The 21,744-nt window shown below is 38.7% G+C and overlaps 1 protein-coding gene across 3 annotated transcripts in view; it reads right to left on the bottom strand.

Moving 5' to 3' along the window:
• FGGY (FGGY carbohydrate kinase domain containing) overlaps positions 1-21,744 on the bottom strand; it is a 515,661-nt gene that overhangs the window by 3,214 nt on the left and 490,703 nt on the right. For all 3 annotated transcript variants that reach the window (XM_077149482.1, XM_077149492.1, XM_077149484.1), the window contains one exon: positions 1,511-1,572. In XM_077149482.1, coding sequence (XP_077005597.1) covers positions 1,554-1,572 — 19 coding nt within the window. In that variant the 3' untranslated portion in view covers positions 1,511-1,553. The remainder of the gene's footprint in view (positions 1-1,510; positions 1,573-21,744) is intronic.

Below are 21,744 nucleotides of genomic sequence, written 5' to 3' on the forward strand. Positions count from 1 at the left end.
GTCTTAATTAGTTTACTGGAGTCCATAAGAGAGCCAACACAGAGAGCAGACACATCTCCAAACAAACAGATGTCTGGAGATGCAGAAGATGCCAGAAGCCCCAGAAGATGCCAGAAGCTGAGAGAACCGTCTGAAACCAGAAGCTTAGAGGAAAGGACAATAGACATCACCATGTACTTTCCCATGTGACAGAGAAACCCAGGACAGAGAAAATCAGCCTTTTTTCCAAGGTATTCTCTTGTTGGGAGGTTTAATTTGGACATTTTCATGGCCTTAGAACTGTGACTTGAAACTTAATAAATCTCTTTTATAAAAGCCAATCCATTTCTGGTATACTGCATTCTGGCAGCTTTAGTAAACTGAAAGAGTGAGCAAAGCTGAAAATGGTTCCTTTTGGATAAAACTTTTTGTAAATTTCCTTTTCTGTCTTAACCTCAAATACTCTCCAAAAATTATAAAAGGTACAACTGCCCATCTTCAAACTTACTGCCAGTGATTTACCTTAGACCATTTCCATTATCAATCTGGAGTACTGGAGTACTGAAAAATTGAAAATGCCTTCTGGTCTATTTCTACCTTTGGCCCCTTCAACTCAATTTCTAAAACACTGATAGATCTTTCTAAAATCCACATTTGACTAAGTCTCACCATTGCTTAAATCCAGTATTTCTATTCTGCCTATGGGCTGAACTTGGAGCTCTTCAGCATGGCCTCGAAGCCCTTTGTGAGCTGCTCTTCTACACCCAACCTTTCTGGTCTGACTTCTTACCACTCTTCATCTTATATTTTGTGATTCAGAATAGTTACCTGAAAATAACATGCTGTTTCCCACCTTTACAACTTTGTATGTGCTAGTCCCTCTGTATACAATGTCCGTTCCTGCCTTGGCCTGCCTGCCAATTTCTTTTAAGCATTGAAAGCCAGCTCAGAGACTTCACCTCCTCTCAAAAGCTGTACCTCACTCCTATAGGGTCACATCTCTTTCTTTTTTGTGCTACTTTGTCATCTGGCACATACTTCTATTGTAGAACACGTCCCTTTTATCGTTAATCTATGCACATGAATAAGATTGTGTCTAATTCACCTAGAGCATAGCATAATGCTCTGAATATAGCAGGAACTCAAAATTCATGTTTTCTTGAATTTTGATAGAGAACATATAAGTTAAAACACTGATTAAGTTGCAGCTCTCAATGCCAAATGATATAAAGTGTGCAAGAATGGACAGATGCTACTGCGTCCCTTAATGGAAGGTTTATGTTTTGCTGCTAATTACCTAGTGAAACAAATACTGGTCTGCGAGTTCAAAAGTTTATATCTGACCCCCCAGCTTTGGTTCTGCCTAGCTCTGTGAGCTTGAGCAGGTGACTTTATCTCTCTGGGACTTAGTTTTCCCAACTGTTAAATTAAAAAACTGGATTAGGTGACCTCCAAGATTTCTTCCAGCTCTACAGTTGCATGTGTCTGTATGTTCTCATTCCTGAGCACCATGCATATAAAAACAACTTACCTTTTATCCTCATGTCTGGGGAACACAACTTTCCCAACTTTGCTCATTCTTGCCATTGCCTCCTATTAAATGGAAAACAGAACACAGAAAGCTGAGGTGGAAAGCCAAAACCAGAGGGAGGCTTGTCACAGGCAAGAACATTCCAATTAGTGTCCACTTTCCTTTAAGACACTCAGTTGATCCATAAGTTTTTCAACCTATTTTCTCTGTTAATAACATTAAAACCCAATGAACACTTTTAAAGAATAAAATAAAGAATGAAACCCTACGACCACATAGCCTGGCTTTAATAAATAGTTGTGTATTGATGCCTCAAGGGTATAAACAACTCAGAAGGCCAGCACTTCTGCGATGGCCTGCAGGGTGGGTGGGAGGCAATTATTTCTCCTCCACGCCAGGACTTGAGGACATAAGACACCGACATAATCAGCCGTTGAGCTCATTGTCTACTTAGGCTTAAATAACAATAACTGAATGGAAACTAAATTATACCTGGACTTTAGGATAAAATATTTAAGACCTCTTCATTGCACATTCAGTTCTTTTCCCAGCGGTCTCTAAAGTTGTGAGTACAGACATGAGATCTCTGGGCTGAATCTAATTGACTTGAGTTCTGGAATGTGGCTCCAGGACATTCTTGTCTTAACAACAGGGCAATTGAGCAGACCATACTTCGCAGCTTCTGGATGGAAATGGTCTGGTGTGTACAGCATCAAGATCAGCCATAGGTTGTCTTGGCCCCTTTATCTAACAGAGGGGCTAGGTTTCCTTGGGCAACCTCTCAAGGCTGTCAAAGCCATAAAAAGGTTAAGAGGAAAGGAGTGAACCCAAACTTTGGACCCAAGGGATATGACTAAGGAGGACTGGAAGCAATAGCATGAGAAAGCTCCTCAGAGTAAGTCCTGTCTTAGAACAGCTATTGAAATCTTGTTGTTGAGGATAGTCATTCTGGAATGGCATATACAACTTCTCATCCCACACATTAATTATTCACTATGTACCAGACACTGTGCTAGGGACCCAAATTTGTGTAAGACATACTCTTTGCCCTGGAGCAACTTAAATACTAGCAGGGGAGGAAAAAAAAAGATAAAATGTTGACTACTACACAGAATTTGATTGTTGCTGGGTATCTTCAAACATATCAAAGTATCCCCCACCATCCTGGTGATCTTACTGTGCCTTCTTATTTTATATAGTATCATGTCAGATGATACTAGTTACCATCTGACATACCATGAATTAACCAACTTACATATTCACTATTTGCCCTCTCCACTCCCTGCCCTATTCAGAATGTGAGTTACATGAAGGCAGGGACTTTGCTCACTGCTGAGTCTCTGCATCTAGGATAGTCATAAAGCATACTGAGCACCTTCTGTTTGCCAAGCAAACAGGACTCCATATATATGGAATATGGAGATGAAGAATGCATGGGCCCTTTTATCATGAAGCTCCATATATATGGAATATGGAGATAAAGAATGCAGGGGCCCCTTTATCATGGAGCTCAAAAGAGTGTGGAAGAGACAATATACTGTGATCAAAATATAATGTGATAGGGAGTGGGCCGTGGTGGCTCACTGGCAGAGTTCACGCCTGCCATGCTGGAGACATGGATTCAATTCCTGGTGCCTGCACATGTTAAAAAAAAAACAACATATATATAGTGTGATAAATATTATGCTAGGAGCATAAACTTTTCAATAGTTACTCAAAATTTAGGAAACTTGAAGGTTTTTCACCTGCTCATCACTTTTGCAAATTTCCATACTAGAGAGCTGCTCGATCAACTCATTCCCTGAGGATGGCCTGGACAGTTACCTGATTTGCTAGCCCTCAATGGATTTGAAAGTACTGACTGGAAGGTCAGAGAAGCTGAGAGCAGCAAGCACACCAACAGCAGAAACAGATGGCAAGCTTAAATAGGAAGGGGATTTTAAAAAATTAAAATAAAAGGAAATCAAGGAGAAGAGACAAAAACTAAAAAGGGCAGTCCGTGGCTATTTTGTGAAGGGGCAAAGAGTCAAAAACATCTTCTTGCTGTTCTACTTAGTGGGGATATTTTAAGAGTTCAGCTCATCCCCCATGTGTGCCAGCACATTATCCTTCATAGACTAAGTTCTAATTCCCTTAAAACCAGCCGCATGTCCTGTGGGGATGGTCTCAGCAGCCTCTACCACCAACCTCTCATTCATTCGTGTTGTGTCCTTGCTTCTTCTTTCAGTAATGGTGCTCTGCTCTGCCTCGAGAGTGGCCGCTGCCTCCTTCTGCTGACCATTTTGATGGAATCTAGAAAACTGCCCTCAGGGAATATCCTCCTGCTCGTGCCTAAGCCCCAGACTTCAGACAGCGTTGCGGAATAGACTTCATGGGCGGGTTCCAGGAAACTGGTATTCTAGAAGCTGCTCCATAAATGTTATTTTCCTTCCCATCACAACAGATGTTTGGATGAATGGCAGATGCCAGTGGATTCTTTCTTCTTTTCTTCTGTTACCTTTGGCTTATTTTTAAAATAAATTATTGAGGGGAAAAAAAAACAGCCCTAGAGATTTCAAAGGCTTAAAAAGAAGTTTTATTTCACAAAAACTACAGATTGAGAAGTTAAACTTAGCTCAGGTAGTAACTCCTCTAAGAAGATTTTTCTGAATCATCCCCACTGCCTGCCTCCCAGCTAGACTGAGTTATTTTCTCTCACAGCAATCTGAGCTTCCATCTATCATAGCATTTATGATATGGCACCGTAATTTTTTAACACATCAGTCTCCTCAACTAGACTGTGAGCTCCTTAAGGCAGGAATTGTTATAATTATTTCTGCTGCCAAACTCGGCATCTGGTATAGTGTATGTGCTCAGGAAATGTCTACTGAATGAATGAATTTAAGGATAATAACACGTGACAGAATGTTAAAAAGGAAGTTTTGGCTGAGATCTAAAGATGACAGATATGAGATACCAAAGTGAGCTGAAAACAGACCACCCTGAAGAGTTTGCATAAAAGGTGGTTGAGGACCAATTAATCAACTCTTAAACCTTTCATCCACATTGAAGTTTTTGGAAAAAGAGATGACTTTTCAGAAGAGAGCTGTTGTTTTATCGCATATCAAATCTCCTTGCAGGGCAAAACTGTTCTCAGGGGAGAACAGCGTTCACTGAGACCATCAGAGAGCTCGATGTATGTCTCAGACAGCTTGATGTGATGAGGTTTTGGGATGCAGTGAATTGTGTGTGACTCCTGCTTGGAAGAGGCAGGCTGGCTGGCAGCTTGCAGGAAGAAGTAAAAGTCAGATGCATTGGAATCTGCCAGCACTTCGAGTCCTGTGGACCCCAGGCGGCCCACAATGTGAGACTGTCAAGGGTTATCTTAGCGCCTGCCTAAAACAGACACCGAAGGAGGCAGAGGGAATATGATAAGCTGAGGGTTTCTAGAGGTGGAAGGTCTCCAAAAAATCTATGATGGAATCTCATAATATCAAAAGATCACTATGAACTCTAATTAACCTAAAAGCTCATGAAGCCCATTTATGACAGTGCTGATCAAATAAGATCTTTCCTAAAGACTTGACCTCTCTTCTCTTGTGCCTTCTAACTACTCTAGAGGAACAAGAAAAAAGCTAACCTGATCACGGCTACTTCTCACTTGTGGTAGGTGGAGAGGTCTTACCTTTGGTTGAATATAGAAGTGATAGTTATTATATATTCCTTGATATTATAGTTCCAAAATTTTGCCTGTGTTTCATAACTTACAGGGACCACAAGACCTGTATTATCTAAGAGACTGTTTCTTATAAAAGAAAGTAATGGAACTGCCTGGTTTTCTAACCAGAATAGAGAAAAACCAGCTCTACTATACAAATGGAAAGTGGCCATGGGAGTAAAAAATAAAGATTTTTTTAAATTCAAGCTCAAGAACTGTGTTTGTTCTAAACATCAGCTATATATGCATAATAAAGATTAGGTGAAAATACATCAAAATGTCAACAGGTAAGAGCATGAGTGATAATTTTTTATTTTGTTAACTTTTTCTGTGTTTTCTAAATTCTCCATGGTGGCATATAGTCAGTTTATAATTCTAAAGAAAACAAAAATATACTGAAGTCTTAAAAAAAAAATTATGCTTATACAGACAGTCAAGATAACCAGTACTCACTTTCTTCTCTCCTGGAAGGTAGGGCTCATTATGGGTTCTTGATACAACATAGAGAATGCCCAGAGCACCAGTGCTGTCATCAGAAACAGCACTGCTGAGTTTTTCAATTTCTCCAAAAAATTAACATAAAATGGAACCCTTGTGAACCAACTGGCTGCAGTAAATCTGGAAATTACCACAGCGTAACAATATGAATTTATTATGGAAATGCTGACGTGCTAAATATAGTCACCCCACAATATATTTCTGTTCAAAAGGGTTTATTTGAAGTTGGCCTCCAAATTCATACTTTTTGTCAGCAGGCAGGAGCTGGACAATCTTAATTTGCAGCACGCTACCCTCTTTGTTTGAGAGTCTAGACAGCACAATGAATACAGTCACTTTTCTTTTTCCTTCTTGCCCACACAATGGAAGCTTTTTAAAAACAAAGTATTTTGTAAAATAGCATTTTAATCGCTTCTTTTCTTTCTCTTTATAAGGCAGAGCTATAAATAAGCCATGAAAGTTCACATTTGATCATCACTTCTGAAAGCAAGTAAAGGATTTCTGTAGGGAAAAAGAGGGGCCCTGTACCGCGGCCATGAAAGACCACATTCACAGGGCTTGACCCGAGGCTGCCATGTCAAGGCCGAAATACTGGTCAGCACACACTGCTTGCCACTTCTCTTTTAGCAGCATTGTGGTCAGGGGAAACACCCACTTCTCATGTGTTATGGCTTGGCCTGGGAGCTACCAAAGGGCTTTAAGCTATACTAGGGCGTGTGAGCAAGAGAAATTAAGTTAAAGCAAGGAAGAGTCTCCTTCAGGACGCCAAGGAGAAATTGTAGATTCTGTGAGTGGCAGACAAACTGAGGTGGGCAGTTTGTCCAGGGGAGATATGATACATTGGGGAAAGGGAACTACACCCTTAAAGCTTGGGAAGACTGCCTGATGGTCCAGACACAGGCAGTAAAGGACACAGAAAGCTCTGCAGTATGCAGAGTCATGATCTACAGGGGAGACCACGTCAGGACCTGGTGTGGTTGGAGCCCTACTGTGAACTCCTGGGAGGCAGAACCACGTCACTGTTGATATAATGCCTAACAATGTCCTAGAACTTAGTAGGTGCTTTGGTCAATGTTTGCTGAGTTGCTGCAGGGAAGGTATGATGCCTCATATGACAGAAGCAATGCACGACTGTCTAAGGTAATCTTTCTACGGTGGCATCCATGCACTCCAGAGTGTGCTCAAGGTGGTCCACTGGGATTCCAGACCAGAATACTGGAAATGCCATGTATAAGGTTTTCAGTGTAAAGAAATTAAGCTTTACCAGCATTAAACATGACTACTGTCACCAGATCTGTCAGGTGGTCCATACATTAGACAGACATGAATCATGTAAGAAGTGCGAGGTTTCTTGAGAGAAGAGTGGGAACTCTATGTCCCTGAAAAGTTGCCAGCATGGTGCTCACTTCTCTGTCCCCAGTTTCCAGGGATTTGACAGGTTGTCATTTACATATTCAAGGTAAGTGGATTTACAGGCCTTATCTAATTTTATTTAAATTACCCCTCACAAAATGGGCAAAGGGGTTGTAAAAGATTCAAGTCAGTGGATTAAAGGTAATGGGGATAATTGAGACCCATGTAAATGAGAAAATGATAAGACTTTTATTCAGTACTAGCTTTTCACAATACAAGATAAAAAACAGTGAAGACCCAGCCAGATACAAAGACTGTCTCAGGTAATGGATACACAGGCACACACAAAATCATATAAAAATTGCCAAAAATCATTAAGAAGGTACCTCGCCATATATCTATAGTAAACCTTCAGATATTACAAAATACTAGTATAAGTCATCATGATACATAAATACGTTAAAAATATTTTATTTCAGCATTATTTTATGTTCTATACTGTACACAATCTATAAGCATAATAGAATACAGCTATGCTTTCTTTTTTTTGGGGGGGTGCATGTCTGGGAATTGAACCGGGTCTCCTGCATGAAAGACAAGTATTTTACCACTGAACCACCCAGGTACCTTGCTATGCTTTCTTATAAATTCATTTCCATCTACTGAGTAAGGACACATGCTCAAAAGTTTTTAATGATGGTGTATATGATCCAAAAAACAAACATGGTGGCTACTGACTTAGCAGCTGATACAAATATGCTGTTATGCTACTTGCTCAAGACAACATTTATCAGGTGTCATGCACTGTGCTAATCATTTTATGAACAGAAAGTTTTTAATCCTCAAAATGACTTTATGAGACAGATATCACCATTTATTCCCATTTTATGAATAAAGAAACTGAACACAGAATTGTGTAAGTCATTGGCCCAAGGTCATAAAGTTAAGAGTAGTAAAATCAGAATTCAACCCCAGTTCTGAATCCAGGCCATTGCTTAGCCCTCGATTCAGATAGGACAGTATCATCTTCCCTATAATGCAAAAAGCCTGATCCTTGGGTCCCAAAGGCTTGAGTTTAAATCCCATTTCTGCTGTTTATTATCTGTGTGAAACTGGGTGTGTGAATTCATGAGAGAGAGACAGATAGGCAGACAGGCATACTAGTACAGGATACTGCACCTTTTTTAAGAGATGCTGACACAAAGCTCTGAAATACATGAATCTGCCTTCTTGAGAAACTCTGACTCATTTTACTGGAACAACAAGTTCACATGCTAATGTGTGGGCCGAGGCACATGACCCTTTCATAGAAAAACAGAAAATATATCAATGTGATGTTCCTCCACAAATATTAAGAAATGGCTACTTGTTCTTTTATTTACTTTGTTTTCTGTTTCTTTTGACCTGTACCTGGTATTTGTGTAATCCCCATGCACAATGATGTCAGTGGAGATACGGGAATGAATATGATAATGGAAAGACCTTCGTTATTAATTATGATATGATGACTGGCTCCTTTGTAATTTTTTTGTTTTGGCATGGGCAGAATCTGGGAATCAAATCCTATATAATTTTAAATATGCCAGATAAATATCTTATTTAGGGTGTGGATTACAAGGTTGTACACATCTATCAAAATTTATCAAACTGAACACAAGAGCCATGTATTTCACTTTGTCTATACCTCAATTTTAAAAACTGTAAAAGAAAAAAATGTGTATGTGTCCCTGTACTTACAATTCATTTAATTTTCAATTATAAAAATGATAATGAAATGGAAATAAAATTTCTAGATGTTCAGTGCTCCAATCCTGACTCTAAAGTACATTCAAATGTCTCTTGATCACAAAGAGAGAGGGTGACAGTGAAGCCTCTCTAATTTTGCAAAAATGAAGATGCTATTAGAAAGATGTTGGCTTTTAGAATTAATAGGCTTGGGGTAGGATCCTAGCTCTGCTACTTATCAGATGAGTGAATTACGCCTCAGTTTCCTCATCTATAAAGTGGAAATATCACTGTCCAATCTGAGCGTTGTTGAAAACTCCAGTATCACTCTCTGACTAATATCGCCTAACTAATCTCCTGACTTCTAGTTTGGTCCCCCTAAAAGCAGTCAAGGTGATTTTTCAGATAGAAAGAAAATATAATGTAGTGATGAAAATAACAGGCTGTGCAACTAGATTACCAAAATTTGAAGTTTGACTTTACCACTTAGTAACTGTGTGACAACTTGTTTATGACTGATTTTCCTTGTCTGTAAGGAGGTATTAATAATAGGATGCCCCTTATGGGAACATTGTGAGGATCAAGTGAATTAATTCATATAATTCACTTAGAACAGTTCCAGCACATGATAAATGCTCTATAAGCTTCACAAATTTTTTATCTAACTAGAACGCAAGCTTCATGTTAGCTGGGGGTTTTAATTTGATTCATTCACTGCACTAAGAATTGTGCCTGGCTAAATAGGTACTTTATAAATATTTGTTGAGTGAATAACTGGTTCAATGAATAAAGCAAATCAGATTATGTCTTTACCTCCTAAAAGCTTCAATGGACTACCACTGCCTTTTGAATTAAATCCAAATTGCAGATAACTTCAAGATGGAACTTGTGCCTATGTTTCCAACCTCATCTCAGACTCTTCTCAATGGGTTTACCATACTCAAAACACTGTCTTGCTTTTAATTGAACATTCCAGATTGCTCCTGGCCAGGAATTTCTTGCCTTTCTCAAGTATGTTTTTCTCTGGGTCTTTGTCTGTCCTCTTCATACCATTTAGGTATGAACTATAATCTCCTAGAAGCCCTCTTTGGCCACACTTTGCTGAAGCAGTCTAGTTGTTCCAGGCATGCTTTATCACATCATCTCATTTTCTTGTCTTCATAACAATTCATAGCATTTGGCTTCATCTGAAATTATAGTGTTAATTTATTTGCATCCTTCTGATGCATCTGCATGAGAGCAGGATCCTTGGCTGTCTTACTCATCAATGTATCCCTAACTTTTAGAAGGACATAAGTAAATGTTAGCTGAAAGCATAAACTTACTGGATGACTATTTTATGAGAACTAGTGGGTATATATCTCGTCTTATTTGTTCTTTACAAACATTTTGTGAAGAAGGTCTCATTATCTAAATTTACAATGGTTCCGAGAAGTTAAGTGACTTGCCAATCCTAGTAACTGACTTAGCTACGATCTGAAACTTCCTTTAACACACTGAATAAGATAAGGCCAATTCCTTGATGAGCTCACAGCCAATAGGCAGATCTCCAGTTTTAGTTCATGACAATTTATCTTCCTCTGATGATACTGGGCCCTATAAATGTAAAAGCTTTCTCCACTATCAAAGACAAATTCATTTATGCTCATTACCTTGTCCTTAAAAAGGCAGGAAGGTGGATTCATGGATGTATAGAAAGATCTTTCATGTTAATTTTTGAAATAAAATTATTGCCAGCTGTATGACCCTGAGCAAGACCATTTCCCTCCCTGGGACTCACTTTCCTTATGAGTAGAATGAGGGGGTTGGATTAAATTATCTCTAACATCTTTGCCAGCTCTGCAATCTGTTGGTTCTATGCAAAAGTCTTATTTTGATTAACTCTCAGTTGACAAGTGAACCAGTTACTCCTTACTCCCAGTCGTATAGTTTCTTAGACTTTTACTAGTCCCACTCCACAGGGAATACTTTCCTCAGCAATGTACAGTTTCACTCCCAGTCATGGGTCAATATGGTATAGGAGAATGGTTCTACAATAGGTAAGGCCACCTATCACTCTTGCAATATTCTGAAGTAGGGTCCCAATATATGGACTGACCGCTAAGAGGTTGGGCCCGAATACGGATAGTTAAGCAAATACTCATCCCATACCCATGTTCCATGTGAGTTTGCCTTGCCTCCAAGGTGTTGTTTTTGTTTTTTTTTTTAAGCAAAAATATCAAACTTTAACTTAAAAGCATCAGACAAGATTATGGACTACAAAACTGAAAATCATCTTCCATTGAATAAATGAACCCACTGATACTTTAGTCTGAAAAAGCATAAAGTACTTCAGTGAACTTGTAAAAGCTATAATAATAATGACAAAAACAATGCAAACAATAAAGTAGCCAACATTTATTGAATGCTTACTATAGCCAAGCACTGTATTCAACACCTTACCTATTTTTTTATTTTTAACTTTTTTTATTGTATAGTATAACTTATATACAAAGCAAAGACATAATTTTCAAAGCACTCTTCAACATGTAGTTACAGGACAGGTCCCAGAGTTTGTCATGGGCTACCATATGATCTTCTCAGATTTTTCCTTCTAGCTGCTCCAGAATATAGGAGGCTAGAGGGCTTAAATATTTTTTTATCATCACAACGACCTTTTTTCCTTTTTTAAATGAAAAATAACATATATGCAAAAAAGCTATAAATTTCAAAGCACAGCACCACAACTAGTTGTAGAACATATTTCAGAGTTTGACTTAGGTTACAATTCCACAACTCTAGGTTTTTATTTCTAGCTGCTCTAAACTACTGGAGACTAAAAGAGGTATCAATTTAGTGAGTCAGCATTCATACTCATTTGTTAAATCCTATCTTCTCTGTATAACTCCACCATCACTTTTGATCTTTCCATACCTCTCTTTAGGGGTATTTTGGGCTATGGCCATTCTAAAATTTTCATATGGGAAGGGCTGTCACTAATATGGGGCAGGGAGATGGAACTACCTGATGTTCCAGAGAGGCTGGAAAACACCTTACCTATTTTATATTCCCAACTGAAAGGTGAGGAAACACATGACTTTGGAATCTATACTCTTAACCATTCACTGTGAAACAGACAAAGCCTTTGGTGATACACAGACCATAATTCAAACCGCAGCATTGCCATTTAACATTCTGAATCTCAATTTCCTTATTTTAAAATGGGAATTTTAATGACTACTTATGGCCTATTGCATGGACTAAATATTTAATAAGTGAAGATATTGCTATTAATTACCCCACAACTGAAAGAAACTTATTTTCCCAGAGATTTTAATAAAAGGGAAGAGATGCCACACACAGTTGTGTATGTGCTTTTCAGGTTGGTGGGGTGGATGGGTTAGGGAAGGTATGGCATGTTAATTTTCTCATGCTGTCCATTATTATTCCCAATTATTATCTGCATGAAAATTATCCCTTCTCCTCTGAGATTTGTAACACCCAATGATACTGATAAAATCATAGATGCATCCCCCTGCATCTCACTGCTGTTACCTGTGAGCCTCTTCTATACTTCCTTATATTAAATGAGGGTAAGGCCTCTGGATTACAATCTCCCTCCCTACCTGGAGATTTGTTGTTACCATAGAAAACTTCAACATTTGTTCATAAGACCAGCCCAATGCTCCAATCTTATGGTTTCAAACTTTTTCCAACTCCCGGAACCCTCATCTCCATTTTATGGGTTCCCACAGCCACACTCTGAAACTTATCATCCTCTGAGACTGCTATATTTATGTACATTCCAATATTCTAAACAGCCACTTTCTGACCTCAATCTCCCATTAGTCCAATTCTCTCACTTATTCTACTACTCCCTCCAAATGCCTTCCTCCATCTCATGGCAATTTCTAGAACCTCAATTACTTCCTTTTCCTTCAACCCATATACCCTTCTGGCTCTACTTTCATCTCTAGGTGAGATGTGATGGTGGCTTGCAGTAGGATGGTGACTGTGAAATTAAAGCAAAGAGAAAGAATTCAAGTGACATAAGATGTAGTTTATAAAGATTGTGAGAGACTGATGTAGAGGTGAAAGAGAGGATGGGGTTCCAAATAGTCTTGAGATTCTGGCAGGAATGACTGCATATGCGGTAATGCCATTTATAGTGCCATGTACTAGGATAGTGCCAGATGTCCAGGCAAGGGTGCAGATGAGTTCAGGTTTTGATATGTCTAAATTAAGATGCCTGTGAGACCTCTTAGTGGAGATGTTACAGAGATAGTTATTAGAGCTGTGGCCTATAAATACTAAGTGAATCCCTGGAAGTTGTTGTGATAGAAGTCTGTAGAAGCCCAATATATATGTTTGGTAGAGGGGCAGAGGAGCTGGAAAAGGAATCTGTAAAGCATTCAGTGCAGTGGGAGGAAAATCAAGAAAATATGATGTAAATGGAAGGGTATTTCAGTGAGAGGAAGGCTCCACATCGCAAATTCTGCCAAAGGTAAGGAAGGGTAAGGGCTGAAAAGCCGTTTGTGATCAGCAATGGCCCAGGTTACCGTTAGTGACGTAGGCTAGCACGGTTTTGTGGAACTGTGGGGGAGGAAGGCAGGTCAGTCTGCACTAAGGAACAGGGAGACAGTGAGAAAACCACAATAGTGAGGATAGACACCTTTTTAAACACTTGATTGCGAGAAGGAATAACTGAAGGGGCAGAGAGAGTAGAATAAGAGGTTTTACTTTTAAGATGTGAGAGTTTCTAACAGCCTTGTTCAAAAGAAATACTGTGAGTCACATAGGTAATTTTTAATTTCTGGTAGTCACTTTAAATACATAAAAAGAAACCAAAGTTTGATTTTAAAATATTTTATTTAATCCATTATACTCCAAATATTATCATTTTAATAGTCATCAATACAAAAACAGTGACAAGAAATCATTTTTTGAATTTATTTAATTAGAAAAGATGTGCATTTACAGATCATGCAGATTTCCCATATACCTTGCATTAGTAATATTTGTTATAATTGGTGATACTTTTTTTTGGGGGGGGGGGTGCATGGTCCAGGAATCAAACCCAAGTGTCCCATATGGAAGGCGAGCATTCTACCACTGACCCACTGTGCAAACAATGATACACATTTTTATAATTTTACATTAAAGTCCATGGTTTAACTTAGGATTCACTGTTCGTGTAGTGCAGTTCCATGGATTGCTAAAAATTTTTATTCTCTTACCATATATACAATCTAACATTTCCTCTTCTAGTCACATTCAGATATATATTTCAGTGCATTCACAATGCTGCACTACCATCACCACCATCCATCATTACAAACAGGGAACTCTGTACCTTTTAAGCCTAGACTTCCCACTCTCTATCTCCCCACCTCGCCCCCTGGTAACCCATACTTCAGATTCTGACTCTATGAGTTTGGATATTCTAATTGTTTCAAATCAATGAAATCACACAACTTTGTCCTTTTGTGTCTGGCTTATTTCATTCAACATCATGCCTTCAAGGTTCATCCATGTTGTCGTATATCAGGATTTAGTTCCTTTTTACAGCTGAATTAAATTCCATTGCATGTATATGCCACATTTTGTTTATTCATTCTTCAGCTGATGGACTCTCTTGGGTTGCATCTACCTTTTGGCAATTATGAATACTGTCTCCATGAACATTGGTGTGCAAATGTCTGTATGAGTGCCTGCTTTCAATTTTGTGGGTTATATACCTAGCAGGTGGGATTGCTGAATCATATAGCAGTTCTATACTTACCTTTCTGTGGAACCGCCAAACTGTCTTCCCCAATGGCTGAACCACTTTACATTGCCACGAGCAATGAATGAGTGTTCATATTTCTCTGTATCCTCTCTGATACTTGTTTCCTATTTTTTTTTAAATAGCAACCATTCTAATGCAGATGAAATGGTATCTTATTGCAGTTTTGATTTGTATTTCCCTGTTGAGCATCTTTTCAGGTGCTTTCTTGCCATTTGTATATCTTTTTTTGAGAGATGTCTGTTCAAATCTTTAGCCCATTTTTTAATTGGGCTGTTTGTCTTTTTTAGTTAAGTTGAAGGATATTTTAATAGATTCTTGATATTTAACTTTTATATGTGATTTCCAAATATTTTCTCCCATTGTGTAGACTGTCATTTTACTTTCATGGTAAAGTCCCTTGGGGAGCAAAAATTTTAAATTTTGATGAGGTCCAAATTATACTTATTTTTTTTTTTACTGTACTTTGAATGTAAAGTCTAAGAAACCATTGCTTAACACAAGGTCCTGAAATTCTTCCCTACTTTTTCATCTAGGAGTTTGATAGCTCTAGCTTTTATATTAAGGTTTTTGATACATTTTGAACTGAATTTTATATACGGTATAAGGTAGGGGTCTTTCGTTCTTTGCAAATGGAGATCCAGTTGTCCCAGCACCATTTGTTGAAGATACTATTCTTTCTTAATTGAGAGGTCTTCGTCAAAAATCAGCTGGCCATAAATGTGAGGGTTGATTTCTGAGCTCTCAATTTTATTCCATTGATCTATATATTCGTCCTTGTGCAAGTACCATGCTGTATTGACTACTATGGGTTTAAAATAAGTTTAAGATCAAGAAGTATGAGTCCTCCAACTTCATTCTTCTTTTGTAAGATGACTTTAGCTATATGGAGACCCTTGCCCTTACATATAAATTAGATAACTGGCTATTCTATTTCTGCAAAGAAAGTCCTTAGAATTTTGATTGGGATTGCATTGAATCTATAAATTGCTTTGGTTAGTACTGACATCTTAATGATATTTAGTCTTCCAATTCAGGAATATGGAATTTCCTTCCATTTATTGAGGTCTTCTTTAATTTATTTTAGCAATGTTTTGTAGTTTTCTGTGTACAAGTCCTTTACATCCTTGGTTAGACTTATTCCCAGATATTTGATTATTTTAGTTGCTATTGTGAATGGATTTTTTTCTTGATTTCTTCTTCCAATTGTTTACTGCTTGTGTACAGAAAAACCACTGATTTGGGGGTGCTGATCTTGTACTCTGCCACTTTGCTTTATTTTATTAGCTCTAGGAACTTTGTTGTGGATTTTTCATGACTTTTCTGTATTTAGGCTCACATCATTTCCAAATACAGCAAATTTTACTTCTTTCCAATTTGGATGCCTTTTTTTTTCTTGCCTAATTGCTCTGGCAAGAACTTCCAGTACAATGTTGAATAACAGTGGTGACAGTGGGCATCCTTGCCTTGTTCCTGATCTCAGAGGAAAAATATTCGGTCTTTTCACCACAAAGTAGGATGTTAGCTGCGGGCTTAATATATATGACCTTTATCATGTTGAAGAAGTTCCTTTCTATTCCTAGTGTTCTGTTTTTATTAAGAAAGAATGCTATATTTTGTCACATGTCTCTTTTCTGAGATGATCATGTATTTTTTTTCCTCTTCATTCTGTAAATTGTGGTATATTAATTAATTGATTTTCTTATATTGAGTCAACCTTGTACACCTGGGTTAAATTTCACTTGATCATGTTGTGTACTCTTTTTTTTTATATGCTGTTGGGTTGAGTTTGCTAGTATTTCATTTAGGATTTTTACATCTATATTCATAAGAGATATTGGTCTATAGTTTTCTTTTCTTGTGGTATCTTTATCCGGCATTGGTATGAGGGTGACATTGGCTTCATAGAATGAGTAAGGGAGTGTTCCCTCCTATTCAATTTTGTGGGATAATTTGAGTAGAGCTGGAGTTACATCTTCTTAGAATGTTTGGTAGAATTTCCTTGTGAAGCCAAGGGCTTTTCTTTTTGGGGAGGATTTTGATGACTGATTCAATTTTTTTTATTAGTAACTGGTTTGTTCAGATCTTCTATTTCTTGAGTCAATACAGGTAATCTGCGTGTTTCTAAGAGTTTGTCCATTTATTTCATTTAGGTTACCTAAATTATTGGCATACAGATATTCACAGTATCCTCTTATAGTCCTTTTTATTTCAATGGGGTTGACAGTAATGTCCCCCTTTTCATTTGTTATTTTCTTTATTTCTGTTTTTATTTTTTTGACAGTCTAGCTAAAGGTTTGCTGATTTTATTGATCTTTTCAAAGAAACAATTTTGTTTTTGTTGATTCTCTCAACAAATTTCCTAATTTCTTTTGCTATTTCTTCTTTAACCCATCGTTTGTTCGTTTGTTTTTCTGTTTTTTACAAGGGCAGGCTCCGGGAATTGAACCCAGATCTCCAGCATGGCAGGCAAGAATTCTGCCTTGAGCCACCATTGCACCACCTTAACCCATTAGTTTTTTAAGATTATGTTGTTTCATTTCCACATGTAAGTGAATTTTTCATTTCTCCCTCTGTTGTTGAGTTCTAACTTCATTCCATTGTTGTTAGACAATATACATCGTATGAATTCAGTATTTTCGAATTTATTGAGACTTGTTTTGTGACTAACATATGGTCTATCCTGGAGAATGATCCATATGCACTCGAGAAGAATGTGTTTTCTGTTTTTGTTGAATGCAGTGATCTATATATGTTTGTTAGATCTAGTTGGTTCAGTGCATCATTCAAGTCCTGTTCTTCCTTACTGATCTTCTGACTAGATGCTCTATCTATTATTGAGAGAGGTAAGTTAAAGTCTCCTATTATGAAGGTAGAACTACCAGTTTCTCCCTTCAAATCTGTCAGAGTTTGCCTTGCATATTTTGGAGTTCTGCTGTTAGGTACATATATAATTGTTACATCTTCCTGTTAAACTGTCCCATTATAATTATAAAATGACAATCTTTGTCCCTCATAATTTTGACTTAAAGTCTATTTCAACCGATATTAATATAGTATATTTCTGCTCCTCAGTCTCACTCATTTCACTGATTCTTTCTTCTGCCAGTGTCAATTTGCCCTTAAAACCATTCTGGGGGTGGGCGGCAATGGTGGTACAGTGACAGAGTTCTCACCTGCCATGCCGGAGACCTGGGTTCAATTCCTGGTGCCTGCCCATGCAAAAAAAAAAAAAAAAAAAGTAAAAATAAAAGAAAAAACAAAACCATTCTGGGCACTTTTCTTTTCAGTCATAGTGGGTTTCAACTCTACTAGTTCTTTAAAAAAAAAATTCCATCTTTTTATTTAGACCTTCATATTTTTCAGTTATCTCATATCCTTTAGTTTTTTCTCTGTATTTTCCTTCACCTCCTTGAGCATTTTAAAGAAATAATTTTTAAAAAGGCTTTGCTCCATGTGTCTACATTCTCTTCTCTTTCACTGGTGTGTTCTGAATTTTTATCCTCTTCCTTTGGATGGGTCAATACTTCCGGTTTCTTTGTCTTATACTCTTTTGCTGCACACTGTACATTTTAACATTTTAAAAAGGCAGCTCTGGAATTTATTCCCTGGGATGACTGTTTCTTTGTAAACCAGCTGGTGATAAGACAGCTTTTCTTGAGCTTTAGCCCTCCTATCAGAAGGGTCTGCCCAAGGCAAATGCACTAGGCAAGACTTTCCCTTTCATGGCCTCTTTTATTCTAGGCTTTTGCTTGTTAGTTGTTTTGGAATTTCCCTGCTTATGGGAGTTTTCTTGTCCCCTCTGTTTCCCAGGGGACATATCTTCCTCTCCAGGGTATTTGATGCTGACAGGCCTTTGTCTCATGTCCACCTCTATGGTTTTTTACCCTCCTTTCATTGTCTCGTGCTACTTTTGCCTGGGGTACAAATTATGAGGGGTGGGGGGTGTCACCCTGGAGAGGACTTTCCTAAGTCAGTCTTTCCCAGTTACAACAGGGCTAGGGACTCATGAAGGGGGTGCATAGTGGCTCCAAAGTGCCCTGGGGAGGGGATCAGGAAAGGTGGCAAAAGTTTCACTGATTACTTCCTAAAGCTGAGCTTTCCTGGCTTGCCCAACAAAAGCAGCCCTTCAGGTAACTGTCTGCTCAAGCCCTGATGAAACACTGAGTCTTTAAATCTGCCTCTGTCCAGCGAGGGTTGAAACAATGATTGGCACCGCCTTTGTTGGGATGGGACTGAAATAACAGCCTTCATATCTAGGGCCTAGCAGTTCAAATTCACCAATCAGAAGCTGTGATCAGCAATTGGCGGTGCCCACCACTATTCCTGAGGAAGAGGTTTTTATTTTTTATTTTTTGGGCATGGACAGACTCTGGGAATCAAACCCAGGTCTCTGGCATGGCAGACAAGAATTCTGTCACTGAGCCACTATTGCACAGCTCTCCAGGGGAAGAGGATTTTTACATCCCTTTCTGTTATCAGCAGCCAGCTAGGGACTAGACCTCATGGCAGCCTTCCATGGGAGAGAGCAATTTATAGTTCTCTACCATGATTTATCTGTCTCTTCCTCCTGCTCTTCCCTGGATGTTCTTCTGTCCTCTGGAGTTCAAAATAATTGTTTAAGACAGTTCCTACTGTCTAAACATCTAACAGATGTTTTGTGGGAGGACTGAGTCCTGGAGCTCCCTACTCCACTATCTTTCCTGGAATTCTAAGTAGATGTCTTACATTTTTTTATTCATATGAACTCCTTGAAATCTGGTGTGCATTTTTACACTTATAGCACATCTCAATTCAGTCACATTGCAAGTGCTCAACAAGTACATTTGAGTAGGTGCTGCTATCCTGGCCAGCACAGATGCAGAGCATGTTTAAAGGCTGATGAGGAGTTAGTATAGAAGGGAGGCAATATAGGAGGGAGAGAGGATAACAGATTGAATAGGCTGTCAGAGGAAGTAGGAGATGAAGGAGCCTCTGATAATAGGTGGGACATTTCTTTCATAACAAATGTGAAGAAGAAAAAGTGTTTTTTTCCTGAATATAAGTAGCGGTAAAAAAAAAAAAAAAGCCTTCATTTGTTGTTCTTACCAATTTCTGTGGTGTAAATACTTCCATCATCGTCAATACAAACTACTAATGTGATGTTTCTGAACAGGGAGCTGGGCAGAGATGTGCATAATTGGTTCTTGTCAGTAGGTATGAGCCAATTACAATAGAAACCAGATATTAGAAAGCTTGAAGATTTGACAGCAGGTGTCTTTCTAATGGCTTTTATTTTCTCTTTGAAGTAAGAGGTGGCTAAGAACAGATAGGAGGTCATGTGTCTGAACATGAAAGGGAAGACAGGGATGGGAATTAGAAGTTTGAGAAGGTCTGAAATAGTCACTGTGGATAATGGAAGCTGAGTTCACATAATGTTTTAGTCAGGTTTCTATCAGGAAGTACATGGATACTCATATTGGGTAACGGAAGTAAGCTTACTAAAGGGTCAATTTAAAAATCAGGTTTAGGACAAGAAATGCACGCTCCATGATTAGCAACAGTGGAAAGGCATTGCCATTTCTTGGCAAAAAGGAGTCAAAGAGGAGGCATGGCTCCCATCACACGACAGTTTAGGGAGAAGGCCACCTACAGGAATTGTGGTCCACAGTAGATGGATGGTGGAGGGAGGCAGCGAACTTGTGGCCACGTAGCAAAGAGGGCTAGGGTATTAAATACCTTTACCTCACCCTCATTCTACCTTCCAGGTATCTGCTAGTGCCTTCCATTGGCCAAACCCAGCTAGAAATCAGAGATTAAGAGATACTGATTGGTGACAAGTAATATATAATGATAGAAGCCTGCCTCGTGGCTTTATGATTTTATCTTATAATATTCAGTGACCTCTAAGGAGGCATAAGTAAGTAACAGAAAGCTGGATTCAACCTGAAGTGAGGTGTGGTAGGGGAAGAACAATGGAAAATAAGAAAATGGTTATTGGCCATGTGGAAAAAGAGAAGGTGAGATAACATGTTTTATTCTGGATAGGAGGAAAGTGAAAAAATGTAGTGTTCTACCACCCACTCTGCCATTTAATTCTTATAACAGTCCTTCAAGATAGAAATTTTAGAGATAAGGGAAAGTGAAACTCAAAGGAGAAAGGTGGTTTGCCCAAAATAGCAAGTTTTAGCTAGTGGTGGAGGGAGGAGACAGGTCTGCCTAGCTTGAAAGCATGTTCTACCCTACCATTCCACTTGCAAGGAAATGAATGGTTTGGTTGAATCAAGGAGGATGGGGGGAAGCAGGGAGGGCGTATTTTTATAGTCATTCAGGTTTTTAGTTGAAATTGAAGAATGACTGGAATTTCCTATCCCAAACATAGACACTGACAAGCAGGGACTCAAAAGGTAAGACTTTGGGCATTTTCATTAACCATACTCACACCAAATGTGCAATTTAAGAGATGAATGAGGGGACTGCAAGGGCATCTTTTGTGAAATAAAAGTGCTGTCAAGTTCCTCAGGAATTCTGTCCCCTGTTCTGTGGCTGCTCCAGTCTGTCCTCAAGGCAGTACCTGAGCCATGTCATCCTCTTAGTTAGGCCTGGTAAGGTAGGAATGGAGGAAAGAGTGGCATACAACTTCTCCTTTTTATCTGGAACATATATATATAATTCACGGGTATTCCCAGAGGCTTGGTACACGGTGAATGCTTAGGGATTATGGGATGAACTGAATCTTGCACTGCCCATGCTTTTTTGCATCAAATACCACGCGGACTGACAAAGAGAGAAGGTTGGAAATCAGAGCTATAGCTGCAGAGCTGGGAACCTTGGATAAGAAACTGGAAATAGCTAGGTTGGAATTCATGTGGTGTGACTTTGGGACATAATATCTCTCTCAGTCCATTTAAACTTGTGTAAAATTGAGCCATTACCCAATGGGGAGTTGTAAAGGATTAAATGAGACAAAGGAGGTAAAGCTCCTGGCACATGGTAAGTACTCAGCAAAAGCTGGTTTGTTCCACTTTCCTTTCCCTTTCTTTTTTTCATTTTTACATGGGCAGGCACCGGGAATCGAACCCGGGTCCTCGGGCATGGCAGGCAAGCATTCTTACCTGCTGAGCCGCCAATGGCCCTCCTTTCCCTTTCTTGTTCTTGTGCATTGACTTAACCATTTCTTTAATTTCCCAGAACTTCTTCTCACTTTGCATTACATTC

The sequence above is a fragment of the Tamandua tetradactyla genome, chromosome 2, assembly GCF_023851605.1.
Source record: "Tamandua tetradactyla isolate mTamTet1 chromosome 2, mTamTet1.pri, whole genome shotgun sequence".
Taxonomy (NCBI): domain Eukaryota; kingdom Metazoa; phylum Chordata; class Mammalia; order Pilosa; family Myrmecophagidae; genus Tamandua; species Tamandua tetradactyla.